The 14,035-nt window shown below is 49.9% G+C and overlaps 7 protein-coding genes across 7 annotated transcripts; 1 reads left to right on the forward strand and 6 right to left on the reverse strand.

Annotated features, from left to right (window-relative positions):
• Positions 1–205: 205 nt before the first annotated feature.
• Positions 206–1,536, reverse strand: snf4 (AMP-activated serine/threonine-protein kinase regulatory subunit SNF4; the record flags this gene model as incomplete). Its single annotated transcript, XM_039070539.1, has 5 exons — positions 206–388; positions 443–909; positions 972–1,121; positions 1,205–1,328; positions 1,492–1,536. The coding sequence occupies 5 exons, from the start codon at positions 1,534–1,536 to the stop codon at positions 206–208; spliced, it is 969 nt and encodes a 322-aa protein (XP_038933230.1).
• Positions 1,537–2,092: 556 nt separating this feature from the next.
• On the reverse strand, positions 2,093–2,662 carry LCP9604111_693 (SRR1 family protein; the record flags this gene model as incomplete). The annotated part of the gene is made up of 1 exon (XM_039070650.1): positions 2,093–2,662. One exon carries the CDS (start codon positions 2,660–2,662, stop codon positions 2,093–2,095), a length of 570 nt encoding a protein of 189 aa, XP_038933241.1.
• A 769-nt stretch (positions 2,663–3,431) lies between these two features.
• Positions 3,432–4,655, reverse strand: LCP9604111_704 (SRR1 family protein; the record flags this gene model as incomplete). The annotated part of the gene is made up of 3 exons (XM_039070761.1): positions 3,432–3,582; positions 3,655–4,266; positions 4,336–4,655. 3 exons carry the CDS (start codon positions 4,653–4,655, stop codon positions 3,432–3,434), a joined length of 1,083 nt encoding a protein of 360 aa, XP_038933252.1.
• Positions 4,656–5,893: 1,238 nt separating this feature from the next.
• LCP9604111_715 (uncharacterized protein) lies at positions 5,894–7,912 on the reverse strand (the record flags this gene model as incomplete). Its single annotated transcript, XM_039070872.1, has 1 exon — positions 5,894–7,912. The coding sequence occupies one exon, from the start codon at positions 7,910–7,912 to the stop codon at positions 5,894–5,896; it is 2,019 nt and encodes a 672-aa protein (XP_038933263.1).
• Positions 7,913–8,895: 983 nt separating this feature from the next.
• Positions 8,896–11,100, reverse strand: mdv1 (uncharacterized protein; the record flags this gene model as incomplete). Its single annotated transcript, XM_039070983.1, has 5 exons — positions 8,896–9,171; positions 9,227–10,038; positions 10,090–10,290; positions 10,351–10,942; positions 11,017–11,100. The coding sequence occupies 5 exons, from the start codon at positions 11,098–11,100 to the stop codon at positions 8,896–8,898; spliced, it is 1,965 nt and encodes a 654-aa protein (XP_038933274.1).
• Positions 11,101–11,675: 575 nt separating this feature from the next.
• On the forward strand, positions 11,676–12,694 carry LCP9604111_737 (chorismate mutase ARO7; the record flags this gene model as incomplete). Its single annotated transcript, XM_039071094.1, has 3 exons — positions 11,676–11,746; positions 11,898–12,549; positions 12,617–12,694. The coding sequence occupies 3 exons, from the start codon at positions 11,676–11,678 to the stop codon at positions 12,692–12,694; spliced, it is 801 nt and encodes a 266-aa protein (XP_038933285.1).
• A 155-nt stretch (positions 12,695–12,849) lies between these two features.
• LCP9604111_748 (protein-transporting protein BCP1) lies at positions 12,850–13,813 on the reverse strand (the record flags this gene model as incomplete). Its single annotated transcript, XM_039071205.1, has 3 exons — positions 12,850–13,395; positions 13,449–13,682; positions 13,742–13,813. The coding sequence occupies 3 exons, from the start codon at positions 13,811–13,813 to the stop codon at positions 12,850–12,852; spliced, it is 852 nt and encodes a 283-aa protein (XP_038933296.1).
• Between the last annotated feature and the right edge of the window lie 222 nt (positions 13,814–14,035).

Below are 14,035 nucleotides of genomic sequence, written 5' to 3' on the forward strand. Positions count from 1 at the left end.
TTTGGAAACCATGTCATTACCTCTGTACATTCGTAAAGCCCAAAATTAAAAAAAATAGGAATAGTCATGACCTGGGTCCATATGCTCTCGGGCATTTCATATGTTATCTTCGTCTTTCGAGGTCTCGAAGAGCCACAGGACAGATCAAAACGCCGGAACCATGCAAAACTGAATATGTATGGGGAAATTATTTTCTCGAACTCGATCATGCTTCCTCATTCTCTCCCTCGAGAAGAATGTAGTGCAGGATATCACTCAGAGTCAAAACGCCCTTGAGCTTGAAGTGCTCATCCACGACGACGAGACGGTGCACTCGAGATTTGCGGATAGTATCAAAGATAGTATCCAGTCCATCATTCAATGAACATGTGTAGATACCCGGGAAACCCTGCGCAGAACATCAGTATCAGAACGATATCACTAGGAACGGAGGTTCATTTACCGGCGAACGTTTCTTCAATGCTTCCCCAACCGTGAGACTCAAGTCATCGTAGAAACCACCCTTGATCAAAGTAATGACATCGACCGACTCGAATACATTATACACCACACCTTCCGAGTTCACGATCGGTACACTGGATATGCTGCGCTCGACCAAAATATGGATGACATCAATAACCGGGGTATCCATCGAAGCCGTGGCGACGTTATCATACGATCCAAGCAAGAGCTCGCCCAGCGGACGACGGAGCTGCTGCGTATCGGGGACATTGACGGCAACGAATTTCAAGATACGGTATTGCGTGATGACGCTGAGAACGTGGGGCCGCTCGGTCTGGCTATCGCTGGTGACGAGGGGGATACGGCGGGCGCGCGATTCCAACATGCGCCGACAGGCATCGTAGAGAGGGCGCTCGGGGTCGATGGAGACGGTCTCTGGCGGCGCGACGCCTAGCGCTTTTTCAACCTCTGTATATTCCCGTTAGCTGCGGGGTGTACCTGCAGAGATGGGGCGACACGATCCAACGCACCTCGCAAACTGTCCAGGCGGAATTGATCGATCTGATCCAGCGCCGCGGGGTTTTGGAAATAGTATTGGATGACATTGATATAGTCGGAAGTGGTCAGAAGACCTGCGAATTTGGACGCTTTGGAGTCCCACAACGGAGCTGAAACGATGCCTGTACCTCCCGATTTCCGGGCTCACGATCAGCTTGAGTTCAATAATTTTGTAGAGAAGGAGGGGGAATCGCGACAAACATACCGTTTTGAATCAGAATGTTCAGACTCTCCTTGACGGAAAGCGACGTATCGAAGATGATGAGTCGGAAGCTGAGCGGCAGGACATCGTAGGAGTTTCGGGCCTTAAGGAAATCGCGAATGGCACGCTATTTTCTGCGTTAGTCAAGATCTGGATATTCCCAGGTGATCTAATCTGGTGACTGGTGAACCCATGCCGAAACACGTTCACAATGTCCGATCCCCATGTCCAACGTCAGGTATAAAGAGGGGTTGTCTCCCCTTGAAAAAGCAAAAACGGACAAGACTTACAAGGCCCTGTCGCTCTTCCCGATCGATCGCTCGCTCGGAGGCCATTGGGGGGCGTAGGTACGAGGATGGGCTGCACGAAAGGCGCGTGACCAGAGGAAGGTCCCGAGTCGAGGGTCTTCCGCCTTTCGATATGTGGGGGGTTGAGGGATCCTACGCAACCCAGATTGAAATTTATTCGAGAGATTAAAGGAGATTAATGGAATACTTTCCGATTTTCTTCCCTATTTTCAGAGATTATCACATTCAGTTAATTATTTCCTGCGAATGAGGGGGCTGCAAGTACGCGGACTATACGGGAATACCAAATGATCCTTGTTCAACGATGTAAGTTGTATACGACATGGATAACCTGGCGACAACTGACACCTAGTTCCTCAGGCATATCCCCAGATTCCGTCTAAGAAAATCTTCCATCTGGACTAGGACGTGGGGCAGCCACCGACTTCCGGATATAGAGCACAATGTCCGAGAACATTTCCTCATCAGGGCCAAACTCATGCTGCTCATAACCCTCCAGCATTGCTCTGACTCGCGGAGAATCAGGATCAGTCCTAATGAAAATATTAGCAGACTGAACAGAGGGTAGAACATGACCTGACACTCACAGCCCCCGAACAAGTCCATCGTTGTCCCCCACTCGACCCCAAATAATAACCGCAGGCCGAGCAATGTCCGTAATAATCTCCTTGACAGGCACATTCGGTGCTATCGAGAGTATGATCGAGTGCTCGTCCACCTCGAGCCAACCACGCGGATCTTCAATTACCTCGATGCCGGCCTCGTCCAGAATCTTCGTGTCTACCTCGGTGTAGTCCGGGTCCTGTGCGTAGCATACGACTTTCTCTTTGTTGTCTCTTTCTTTTAGCCACTCCATAATGGTAACGAAGAGCGCATGCTGAGACGCAGATCGCCACCCATTCCTGGTATACAGACTGCCATCCGCATTGAAACATTGGAAGGACATCGCGCCCAGAGCGAAACCGACGACCTTGTCAATTTCATGATTCTTTGCAGAAGATAACAGGATTGTCTTGAGTTTTTCGCAGGCTAGACTCTCCTTCCATTCCTCGGCCTTGTCTTGGAATATCTTTGTGACCACTTCACGGTCCAGGGGACCACGCCGCGGGATGATTTTCTCGGTCTTACTATCCCATTCGTGTGTCCGATGCATGACACTGACTGAGCAAGGCTCCCAATGCGACAACGGGTAATCTCTTCGGTTGATCTCGTTCCTGAGAGATGCTCGACACCGGTAAGAAAGGACCAGTTCCTTGCTGGATGATGTTAGTTCTCGCCATAATGTGAGGCTATTAGACATGTACTCACCACACAAATTCCAATGCCAGATCGTCCTCCCACCATTGCCGAACCTTTCCCGTCTCGACGTCGCACTCAACAACCGCGCCGGTTATGTCTTTGCTAAGTATCTTATCGCCTTCGACTGGGTCTCGCTTGATGTGATCCCACATATCTTGAATGATCTCTTTGGTGAAAAATGGCACCCCGGATGCGTAGAGTCTATCGATAATTGCCTTTGCTTCCTCCAGGGTTGGCACCTCCCCAGGTTCAACCAAGTAACAATGTGTGAGTTTGTAGTCAAGATCTAACCGCGAGATTTTTTCTCCATCGACAGGCTCCAGATTGTTTACGTCGCTCATGTTGGCGATCTGGATAGAATAGGTTTGAGTATGAACAGGAAAAGGAAAAGGAAAAAAAGGGAATAATTTATTTTGGGGCCGTATGTATCTATATACGAGCATTGCTATTGCGGCCGGCGCGTAACTGCGCATTCATCATGCACCTACATATCACATGAGCGGGGTACAATCAATGGTAATCATAATATCTACTGATAGCTGAGTGGAGAGAAAGCGGCTATAGGACGAAAGAAATGATATGTTTCGATACTCCCAACCTGCCTAAGATATCCAAAGAGGCCCCTATCCCGACCTCATGGCTGTGACAACATCCTTCCGGATAAAAACCATAGCACCCCTGAACTTTCCGTCAGACACGAGTTTCGGATCGAGTCTATGATCCTCGTACTCCTCCATCATTTTCGTGATGCGGGGGGTCGAGTCAGGGTCAATCCTAGCGAGCATTCATGTTAGCTTTGGGATCAAATCTCATAGCACATATTAGAAAGTCCAATTAATCACTCACACAGTGCCCTTCGTTTGTCCAAAGCGAAGCCAGATCACCATGGCAGGTCTAGCGATATCCACGATGATACTTTTGACAGGTATGTTGGGTGCTATGGACAGCACAATCGACCGGTCATCAACCTTGAGAAAGCCATCCGGATCGTCAACCACCTGGATGCCGACACCGTTGAGGACTTCCCTATCGACAAGTGTGTACTCCGGATCCTGCACGTAGCAAGAGAGCTCCTTCTCACCCGGCCGCTTCTTTCTCAGCCAGTCCTTTGCGGTAAGCAGCAACGCGTGCTGGAAGGCAGAGTTGGGTCTGCCTAGCCGGGACAGGCTACCGCAAGCAATCCCGACGATGTTGTTGATTTTGTCAGCTCTGGTTGTTGACAAAAGCACTTCGAGAGTCCTGTGGGCCTCACTTGTTTCCCAGGCCCGTCTCTCCTTCTCGAAGGTAACACCCGCATGCTTGCTACTCCATATTTCTTCCTTTGTACCGAACGGATATACCTCATGCGTCAGTCGCAGGGGAATGAGCTCCGAAATTGGAATGTCAATGCCATCCGGATATCTCATTATGTCCGCTATGAGCCTTCCTGCATGATTGTAGTCGATGGCAAGGTCCAAGCTAGATGTGTCAGCTCTCATTGAAACAAATCTGCCAGTAGCTAAATCAAGCGTGAGTTGAGTAACTTACTAGATATATTCCCGTTCAACGGGATTTGCGAAGGTTGTCGAGAAGAAATGATGTCCCAAGTTCACTGTGCCCTCGAAAACAGCGCCGGTGAGGCCCCTCACGGTGACTTTGTCTCCCATGGTACGTCGGCTCTTCAGCTGCTCCCCGAGATCTTGGAGCGCCTTTTTGGTGAAAATTGGCCGGCCGGCTTCGTACCATTGATTGACAAAGTCTATCGCCTGCTTCTTTGTCATCGTCAGCTGTTGACGAGTCGAAGTGTTCGATGAGTCTGTGTCCGGCTGGGGTTTCCAGTGCAAAGACTCTGAGCGCACTGCAGTCATGATGATAGGAGTCGAAGTCTTGCAGAACTGAGAAGCTGGGTTGAATATCAAGAATCTTCTGAGGGTTGTAGCTTCATATTAATACATCTTGGAGGACATTGCTCAAAAAGCCTACGCTGCGAACATGTAGTAGAAGACAGTATACCACATCTTCTACCACATTCGCGTGACACGTTAACATCCACTAGGCGAGCACAGTCTGTGTCCAATTGTTTCAGCTACTTCTGTTTCCTGTGTTGGTTGGACGATAGATTGTGGGATATGACTTGAATTGAAAATCGGTAGAAGGGAGAAAGCGCTCTCAGACAAGAAACAGAACAGATATAGCCCCATTTAAGCCATAAATAGAGATCATGGTTCTTATTGTGGCGTAGTGTTAGTACGCTATATTATTTTCCACAAGCGCTTAATCCGAGGACCTGCAAGAAAATAGAAGTCAGACATGACTCAAAGTTCTTAACCATCTGAATATTCCCCATGGTAGCCTGACAGACAACATTTTGCCCTGTACCAGGAGGATTAGACAACTGGGAATCTCAGGAGTCGGCGCGTACCATCCGTCATGCGCCCAGGAATATAGTATAGTACAAGAGATATAGAAGGAGTCAGCGGATGCGAATGAAGAATGTGGGAAAGAGCCATCCATCGCTTTTTTATCTTATATTAATCAAAGCCATATATATTATATACATGGCCATTTACTGCAAAGGCAACACGAACTATCTGACAACGTGTTGACATGCAAGAACTATTGTACTATAGGCTTCGGCGGACTTTCAATTAATCTGTTAGATGATGTATATTAAATTTTCATTGAAAGAAGTTGTTTGTGCCGAGAGAAGGAATTAGGGCGAAGAGTGACAATCAATAGTAACCAGTAACCATCTACCTATTTATAGGCCTGCAGGGGTATGGATCCCGAAGTAGCAGGCTAGCGACGTACGAGAACAAGAGCTGAAGGAAGGCAACCGTGCTGTTGGTAGAGCAAAGCGCCAGGAAACCGAATGAAATCATGGCTATCATATGATATGGCTCTAAAGATAAATATGAGAGGCAAAAAGCCCCCAAACCCAACCGGTAACGCCGTCGCACCCATGCAAGGTATCATCGCAAAGCACATTTTGTCCAAATTCTAGACCAGCCAGAACCTGATCCCTTGGGAGGTAAATACATGAGAGAACTGTAAGAGACGCGAAGCTCGACGAATCTCAACGAGAACTGAATATCCGTAGCCGGGCCTAGAGGTGCCCGTGTAACTTGAATCGGTAGATGCAGGTGTGGTTTGCACCCCAATTTGAAGTCACTCGGAAAACAACCTTGTCCACACGGATGGTTGACACGTCGACAATGGTGTTCAGCTTGAATGCTTGCGCGTAGTCTGGGCCGTGGAGGTCGTATTCCACTTTCCCGATGCGGTAGAAGTTGGGGCCGAGAATTGGGTCATCCGAGTAAGCGCTAGGGGGCTCAAAGGGGTTGCTCCGACGCAATAGATCCATTACCAGCCCGTGAAGTGAGCCAATTCCAGGGATTAGGAATCCTCCAAGTCCCGTTTCACGGGACGAAGGGGCCTGGGTGAACGGTGGCGGTTGTGACACTGTGGCATCTCCGAAGACTTTCAGGAAGCCAACACGGCCAGGTTTAGCCTCGGGTGTTGGTTTGGCTTTGATTGGTATTTTGTGGGGGTTCACTTTGAAGCGAGCCCACACCTCGATTGTTCGAGGTGCCGCCTCTGGTTCGAGAGAAGCGCCCACGGGAATGTGCTCAACTACCAACTCTTCTGCCACGATATCGCGGCCGAGAAGTACAGATAGTTGAGTCGTTCCATTGCGAGGAGCACTGCACCAGCAGTCGCCTACCTCTTCCCACGTGGTAAGGGCAGACATGGGGGATTGTGGTGCTCGAATGGAGCGCCTGGCAACAAACGAGCTCGCCCAGAGGAGTGCTCGTAATGATGCGCTCTGTTTGGGACCCAAAGTCGGTGAAGTTTTGGCTGGGTCAATCATTGCCCCCAATGCCACCGAGAGGAAATTTACCTTATAGATTGGCTTCCGATGGAGGTTTGCATCTGTGGGCGCTGAATCATGAACGTTGGAAAGCGACTGTTCTGATCGAACAGAATTGATCTCATTCGACAATGATGACATCTGAACGTCCAATTTTGATACCTGACTCCGAAGGCTATGGAAAACTTCCGGTTTAGATATGTTTATGTTTGAAGAGGAATCCCAATCCAGAGTACCGTGGTCCAGATATTCACGAAACTTTGCGGCGATGAGGGGCACGAAGATGAAGCTCAGAAACAAAAGCAGATAGAACGCAGCCCGAATCCAATTTTGGTAGCGGCCCTCCATTGCTGCTTCAAATGTCTGCGTCCAGCTTTTTCGTTGTGACTCGCTGGGGGGTTCATTGCGACTCTCTGGCTCCCGACGACTCTCTGGCTCCCGACGACTCTCTGGCTCCCGACGTCGGGGTCGCGCTGCTCCTAGCCATCGACGCAAAACGCTTTCCTTGGGGATGTCGGGCTCGAAATCTTGATATATCGCCGGTTCAAACTCGGCGTCTTCCTCATCCTCCTCGAGAACATTAGCCAGGCCAGAAACTCTTCGAGGAGGCGCCGTGATGTTGCGTCCATGTTTGCTTGGCCGCGTTCTTTGTAGGTCATCTTCGTTAATATCACGTTCTAGATTCCAAGACGCGACAGAAACATTATCAACGGAGCTGTGGCGGAATGGCGTGCTGCTGCCCGAAGGATTATTAATACGAGGAGATCCCATCCGTTGAAGCGGCGATGGATAAAGCGGAGAGTTTGACAAGTGTCGTTGCAATGGGGGTTGAGCGTCAGGACTAGAGTCCGTAGAGATCGAATGTGGAACTGGAGGCGAAGGAGTCTTATCGGAGTGTTCATCTACTGCATTATGCAGCGACTGCTGAAGCTGGGTTTGGTCGGGGGTTGGCTCACGCTTTGACTGGCGTGCTTGAACGCCTTGTTTCTTCTTCGTAGCGGCTGTTCGCTTTCGAGCAGTCTCAAGACGGGCATCGACTACCCCAGCTATCTGATCTATCCCCATGTTGGGTCGGATCGACATGCGCTGAGGTAATGCTGTGGTAGTAGCAGCGCCATAATTGAATGATGCTTGAACTGGAACACTGGGCAAAACAGGCCCTTGCACAAGGTCGAGTATTGACTCAAATTCGGGTTCCTGATGTGGTCGTTGAGGAGTTGCGCCAGCCCGGCGTGTAGCACGTTTGGGCGGCATCTGTGTTGTTAACCCCTAGGGTTGATTCCAAAGATTATACTTTGTTCTTGTTTTGTATCTATTTGAGATATCAGCTTTGGACTGGACAGGTAAAGCTAAAGAACCCAGACAATGGGATGGCCAATGTATCAATTGAAGCCTTGCAGATACTAAATATTGATTGAAACACAATATCCACACATTCATGCACAAGACATAATGCGACACGAACTGGAAATGATGGCACGCGAATGGAACATATGCAAGTATGGTGGACCAGGGCCATTACCACAACTACAGAGCAAGAAAAAGAAGTGACAACAATCTCAGACTTACCACAGAACAGATTGAAAATGCGCTCTGACAGGCCGGGTGCAGATGTCCGAAGCCTGTAGATCGCGACCCCGGAGAGACGCGCAGACGCGACGGTAACGTGACTTGCAGCTGCCAGCTATCAGCATCCGAGGGTGATGCCACTCAAGAGGTCAAGAAGTGTTCGCTTTATTTCAATGAGAGCGACAATTTGGTCTGAATCGCCAGGGATCCGAGGGATAACTCAGGAGGTTGAGTGAAGTGAGGAAAAGTAGACGAGGGAAAAGGGTGGAGGCCTCTTGAAGATCACTGAAGAATCTCAAATCTCGACTTTTTGAGCTGTAATTCACATCGAACTCTGCATGGAATTACTTGTTCTTTATATTTTTGTTGTTCTTTATAGAATACAGTCTCACTTCCATTGTCTTTGTTGTTAGATCTCTTTGTCAACCCTTGCGCCTCGGACTGCTACGATCTTGACACTATTTTTGTTTCATTTCCTTACATCCCTGTTTGAAGGACTTTGTTCATGTTGTATATAGAATGACTAACGTGATGCTGCTCCTGATTCGCCCGGTCGCTACTAAGACATAGATTGAATACTATACAATGGACGCAAAAAGGCTGAGCTGAAAAGAAGATGAGACCCCCGTCCCCCCAAGTATGCACCCCTAGGAAGAGATCTTACACGTCTAGCATGTCCAGGCAGCCATAGTGCCATCTTTACGTCCCTCCACAAGGTAGCCATCTTTAAGACAAACCCGCTCAACGGTTGCAGGGAGTGGCCCGTCGTCATCAAGCCCAACACCTGGACCACAGTCCCAGTGCTTGCCATCGGCCTTGTCATAGACCTTGACCACACCCTCCCCGGCAGCGGCCACGATCCGTTTGGAGTCGAACATCATATCGGTGATCGGCTTGTCATAAGCGTAAGCGTCATAAATAGATCCCATGCGTAGATCCCAAATCTGTAGATAATTAGAAACAATGGGTAAGCAGGAAAGCAAAAACTGGAGTGCGTACCCGAATGCTGCGATCAAGACTACCCGTGACCAGATGCACGTCGTCAAATTGAAGACATGTGACCGGCCCCGTGTGTCCGACGAGGCTCCGGTGGACATGGCCACTGCGCAAATCCCAGAGACGGACCATGCCATCTGCTGTACCGCATGCCAGCGCGGCGTCAAAGCACTGTACTGCGCCAATAAAGTCGGCCGAAGCATCGGGCGTGCGACCCGATGGTCGCCAGTCAGTGTCTCCCATCATAGATGACGATGCTTGGGCGGCCGCCCACAAAACATCCAGAGTTTGGACACAGCGGCCTGTGACTAGATCCCATTGTCTGAGCGTCTTGTCTGCAGAACCCGAGATGAGGGTGTCACCCTTGAAATGAAGCGCTGTCACCTCATCGACGTGTGCCTCCAGCGAGAATACATTGCAGTCTTCGAGGTTAGAGGTCGGCGGTGCCGGGAAGTTGTGTTCTGCCTTTCCCTCTTCTTGGTCACGCTCGTGCTTGTTGAGGCGCCCGTCCCGAGTCGTGGGCCGAGCACGGCTCAGGTCCCACAGCTTGACAGAGGCATCCATAGACCCCGTAGCAACAATGTTATCTTCGACTTGCAAGCAGCGAACCGAGGCATTGTGTCCCTCCAAGAAACCAGAGCATCGGCCGACATTCATGTCCCAAACCCTCACGGTATCATCTAGTGCAGCACTAACCATAGTACCAAACGGATAGTCGAAGTCAACTGCTGTGACCATGTCGGTGTGCGCTTCTATTTCCTTGATCAAAGACCCTGGGGCAAAGTGTTCATGTAGAATTGGCATCGACCGTTTCCCTAAATCAGCTGTCAGTTGTGATTCGTGTATCAGACAGAAGGATTCCATACGATTACTTCGATGTCGTAGACTTTTCGGTGAAGATGAGGGGAGCTTCTCGTAAATCGATTCTGACATGAACGAAGCGTCCATCGCTGGATCTCCGGATGACACAATAGAACCATCCTGGCCGTCTGACCGCGGCGTCGCTACTGGTGTGTCCTGTGATACCTCTTCTGGGAAATCTTCCAGCTTATTATCGAGATCGATCACTGTTCCATTTTAATCAGTTTTCTCCGCATAATCTCGTTTGTCTCAAAACATCGACCCACGTTCTTGCTCCAATCCCGCTTCGTCCATTTCCAAGCCGGCCAATCGATCGAGAACAATCGTGCGGATTTTGTGCAAGTTGGCGACCTTGTTATCGATTTCGTGGATCTCTGCGCTGCACATGTTTTTCCGGATTCCCATCAACTCCAATTTGCGACTCAGTGATTTCCGCTGGTCCTTTAACCCGGCCGGGCCGGCATTCAAGCTGCCGCCTCTCTCGGCGTCCTTGAGAAGCTTCCCCTTGGAGCTCCGCCTTCGGTGTCGCTTCTTCTCGGGTTCATCGGGAACGGAGGCCTGGAAGCCTTGGAAAAGGGAGTAGGAGCTGGTGTCTTCAGGAATGTTGGCAAGAAGATCATCCGAGAGGAACGAAAGGGCACGGGACTGGATCTCGGTAGTTGAAAGCTTTGAGCGGACAAGGTCGGTCGGTGTTGTTTGTGTTAGAGAGAACACCTTGCGCTGCGTAGCCGGTCGACGCAGCTCGCGGTGGATGTCGGACATAGCATTGTGCAAGTTGGTGGCATTCTGTTCGCCCGGTCCGATCAGGTGTCCTGCGGTCGTCGTGACTTTTCGTCCGAAGGCTTCGAGGTGACGAGTCTGCAATTACCGCAGATGAAATCCAATCAGTCTGTAGCTTGGTGGGAGGCGTCGGAGGGTGGGAAAAAGCCTACCGTTAAGCCGGTGCCCAAAAGGCCATCGCCCTCGACGATATCTGACAGACCCGACGGTGAGTCGTCGCGACGCTGGTTCTCCATGAGACGGAGAGTTTCTTGGGCTCAACCGAAACCCATGCGATATGAGAAGAGGAAAGTTGGAAGCTTGCGGTAGGTTGAAGTAGGAGACTTGGTGTCACGCGGATTTACCGCGTTCCCCGGGTACTGCCGTATGGTACTTTTACAAGCCAAAACCAGTTAGGTACTTATGTAAATCTCTATGTGTGCGGAGTATGCGCTGTCACTTTGGACTTGCCCTAATTCAAGTGACTTGGAACAATATTTGGTCAAAATGCAAGGATGTTCAAGTGTGTTGATTCTCGATTGTGGTATTTCTGCAACTGCCTCGGTCGCATATGGTCAAAAGTACCCAATGCGATAGATCACTATACACTAGAGCATCGTAAGGGTTCTAGTGTTTGTTCACCGTTTTTTCTATTCAGAAATTGTTGAGCCCTGCATAGAAGAATGATGTAGAGCTTTCTGACACAGCATATTTCTTTTCCACCCCCTCTTCTACAACGTATAAATAGGAAGACGAGCGGAGTGGACTTGAAGCCGGAACTCACTTCGCGGTCCCACAGACTCTCCATCTACACATCACCATATATCAAGCCATGGATACCGCCATTGACCTTTCGGATGCTCTCAAGGCATTGGACCTTGCTAATATTCGTTTCCAGTTGATGTGAGCTCTCACCCTTTCCTTCAGCTGCAAGACTCCCCATATCTTTCCCCCGTCCCCGCCATATCCTTCAATACACACTATAGCTCGAAACACCACAATTCCCCAGACTCCACCACAGTGAGAGCCGCTAGCTAAAAGTACAGACACGCAGTCGACTAGAAGACACAATTACCTTCCATCTGATCGAACGGGTTCAATTCCCGCTGAACAAGACCATCTACGTCCCCGGCGGCGTCAAAATCCCCAACAGCGAGCTCAGTCTGCTAGACTACCTGCTCCGCGAACAAGAGCGCATACAGTCCCGAGTTCGCCGCTACCAATCGCCTGACGAGTACCCCTTCTTCCCGGAAGTGCTTGAAGAGCCAATCCTGCAGCCGCTGGTATACCCGCGCATCCTGCACGAGAACGATGTCTGCGTCAACGACGTGATCAAGGAGCGATACATCAGCGAGGTCCTACCAGCAGTGTGCCCCAAGTTTGGACGGGAGGACCGTGGCGAGACACAGGAGAACTACGGCTCCGCGGCGACCTGCGACGTTGCTTGTTTGCAGGCGCTATCGCGCCGCATTCATTTTGGAAAGTTCGTTGCCGAGTCAAAGTTCCAGAAGGATCCTGAGACTTTTGTGCGTCTGATCAAGGCCGAGGACCGGGCGGGGATCGACGCTGCTATTACTAATTCTGCTGTTGAGCTCAAGGTCCTTGAGCGTTTGGGCCTCAAGGCGAAGACTTATGGCACTGACCCTGCTTTGCCTGATGAGAATGGTCCCAAAATTAACATTGATGCTGTCGTTGCTATGTACAAGGTGCGAAATGACATTTGGGGTTTTGCTTTTAGGTGTATATTCGCTGACTTCTGTGCTACTTTGATAGGAATGTGTCATCCCATTGACCAAGATTGTCGAGGTCGAGTACCTCATGCAGCGACTCAAGGGCACACAATGGGAATAATGAGCACCTGAACATTTATGAGAATGACGTGGCCGATGCAACACTGTCCTCGGGATATACAGAAAACAAAAGGCAAAGCAAAATAAGCTAGAACTCAATAGATTTTGTCGTAAACAGGACATGAAATGCATCAGACTACAAAGTCTTAACCTTGGCTACGACATGTATTGCGTAAGAGCCTTAACCATAGGCTCAAACTTGGCCGCCTCAATCAAAATCAAGCTGCCTTTCGTCCGGATACCCAACTCCTGGAACGCACGCTTCGAGTCTGCGTGCCCTTCATCGGACTGATGGGTATAATCAATAGAGCCAGCACACAGCGCATGGCGCTCTATAACCTCATCTTCGGGGTGGAAGAAGAATCGCTCGGCCTGCTCACCACCCTTCTTCTTTTTCTTCTGGGGCCGCGACTCTTGCTGATCAAGCTTTGACTCGACTTCCTCGTAGTTCTTCGAGAGGACCAGATAGTGTGAGAATGTGTAGGGCTCCTTGTCCTCAACAGCCCAGGCAATCTCCTCCTGGAGCATGTTGTACATGGGAGGGACAATCTCGGACGGCATGTTGATCAGCCGCTCGGTCAGAATGAGACCGATAGGAGGGATCGGGGTTTGGGAAAGGAGCTGGGAAGCGGCGGAGAGGGACGGGTTGGAGGCGGCTTTGGTCTTGAGGTAGTTGATCAGGTCCTTGACGACGGGTTTATCCTGGGAGCAGATAGTTAGTACAACGAAGAGGCGAAGATCCGGAAGTAACGAACCTTGTGTTCCTGCAGGTTGATAATTGACAAAACCGCGTAGGGGTCTGATTCATGTCCATCAACCTTCACTGTTGATCCCAGTGTTGGCTGAGAGAGAATCAAATCGGCCAGCGCGGACAGGTCGAAGATCTGAGCATCGTTGTCGAATAGTTGGCGCAAGAGATTCTTCAGGCCGTGGAAATCGATAGGCTGGGGGTCGAACCATTCGAAATCTACATTGACCATGTCCATATCCTGCAGTCGTCATGATTGTTAGCAATCCGACGGCACACAGTCCGGGGTTCAAGTCTGACCTCGTCGGAGTCGGACTCCTCTGGCTTGGTGCCGCCCATGGTGACATCACCAGGATCTTTCCGCTTGACCATATTGTGCTAATTGAGGTATTTTTGTCTGGGATTGGTAGAATCGGAGTTCAAAAGTTGATCTTGGCCCCGCGTTCGGTGCTGTCGAACTTTTTCCTTATCGGTTGTTATCGCCAGCGTAGGTCATTGTTGGCTGTTTTCCGTCGATGGATGGATTTCAATGTTCTATATTAGGCTTTATATATCATTTAGGGTCTTAAGACAACTTGAAAGAAGACTCTAAAA

Source organism: Penicillium roqueforti (assembly GCF_015533775.1).
Source record: "Penicillium roqueforti strain LCP96 04111 chromosome Unknown scaffold_01, whole genome shotgun sequence".
Taxonomy (NCBI): Eukaryota; Fungi; Ascomycota; class Eurotiomycetes; order Eurotiales; family Aspergillaceae; genus Penicillium; species Penicillium roqueforti.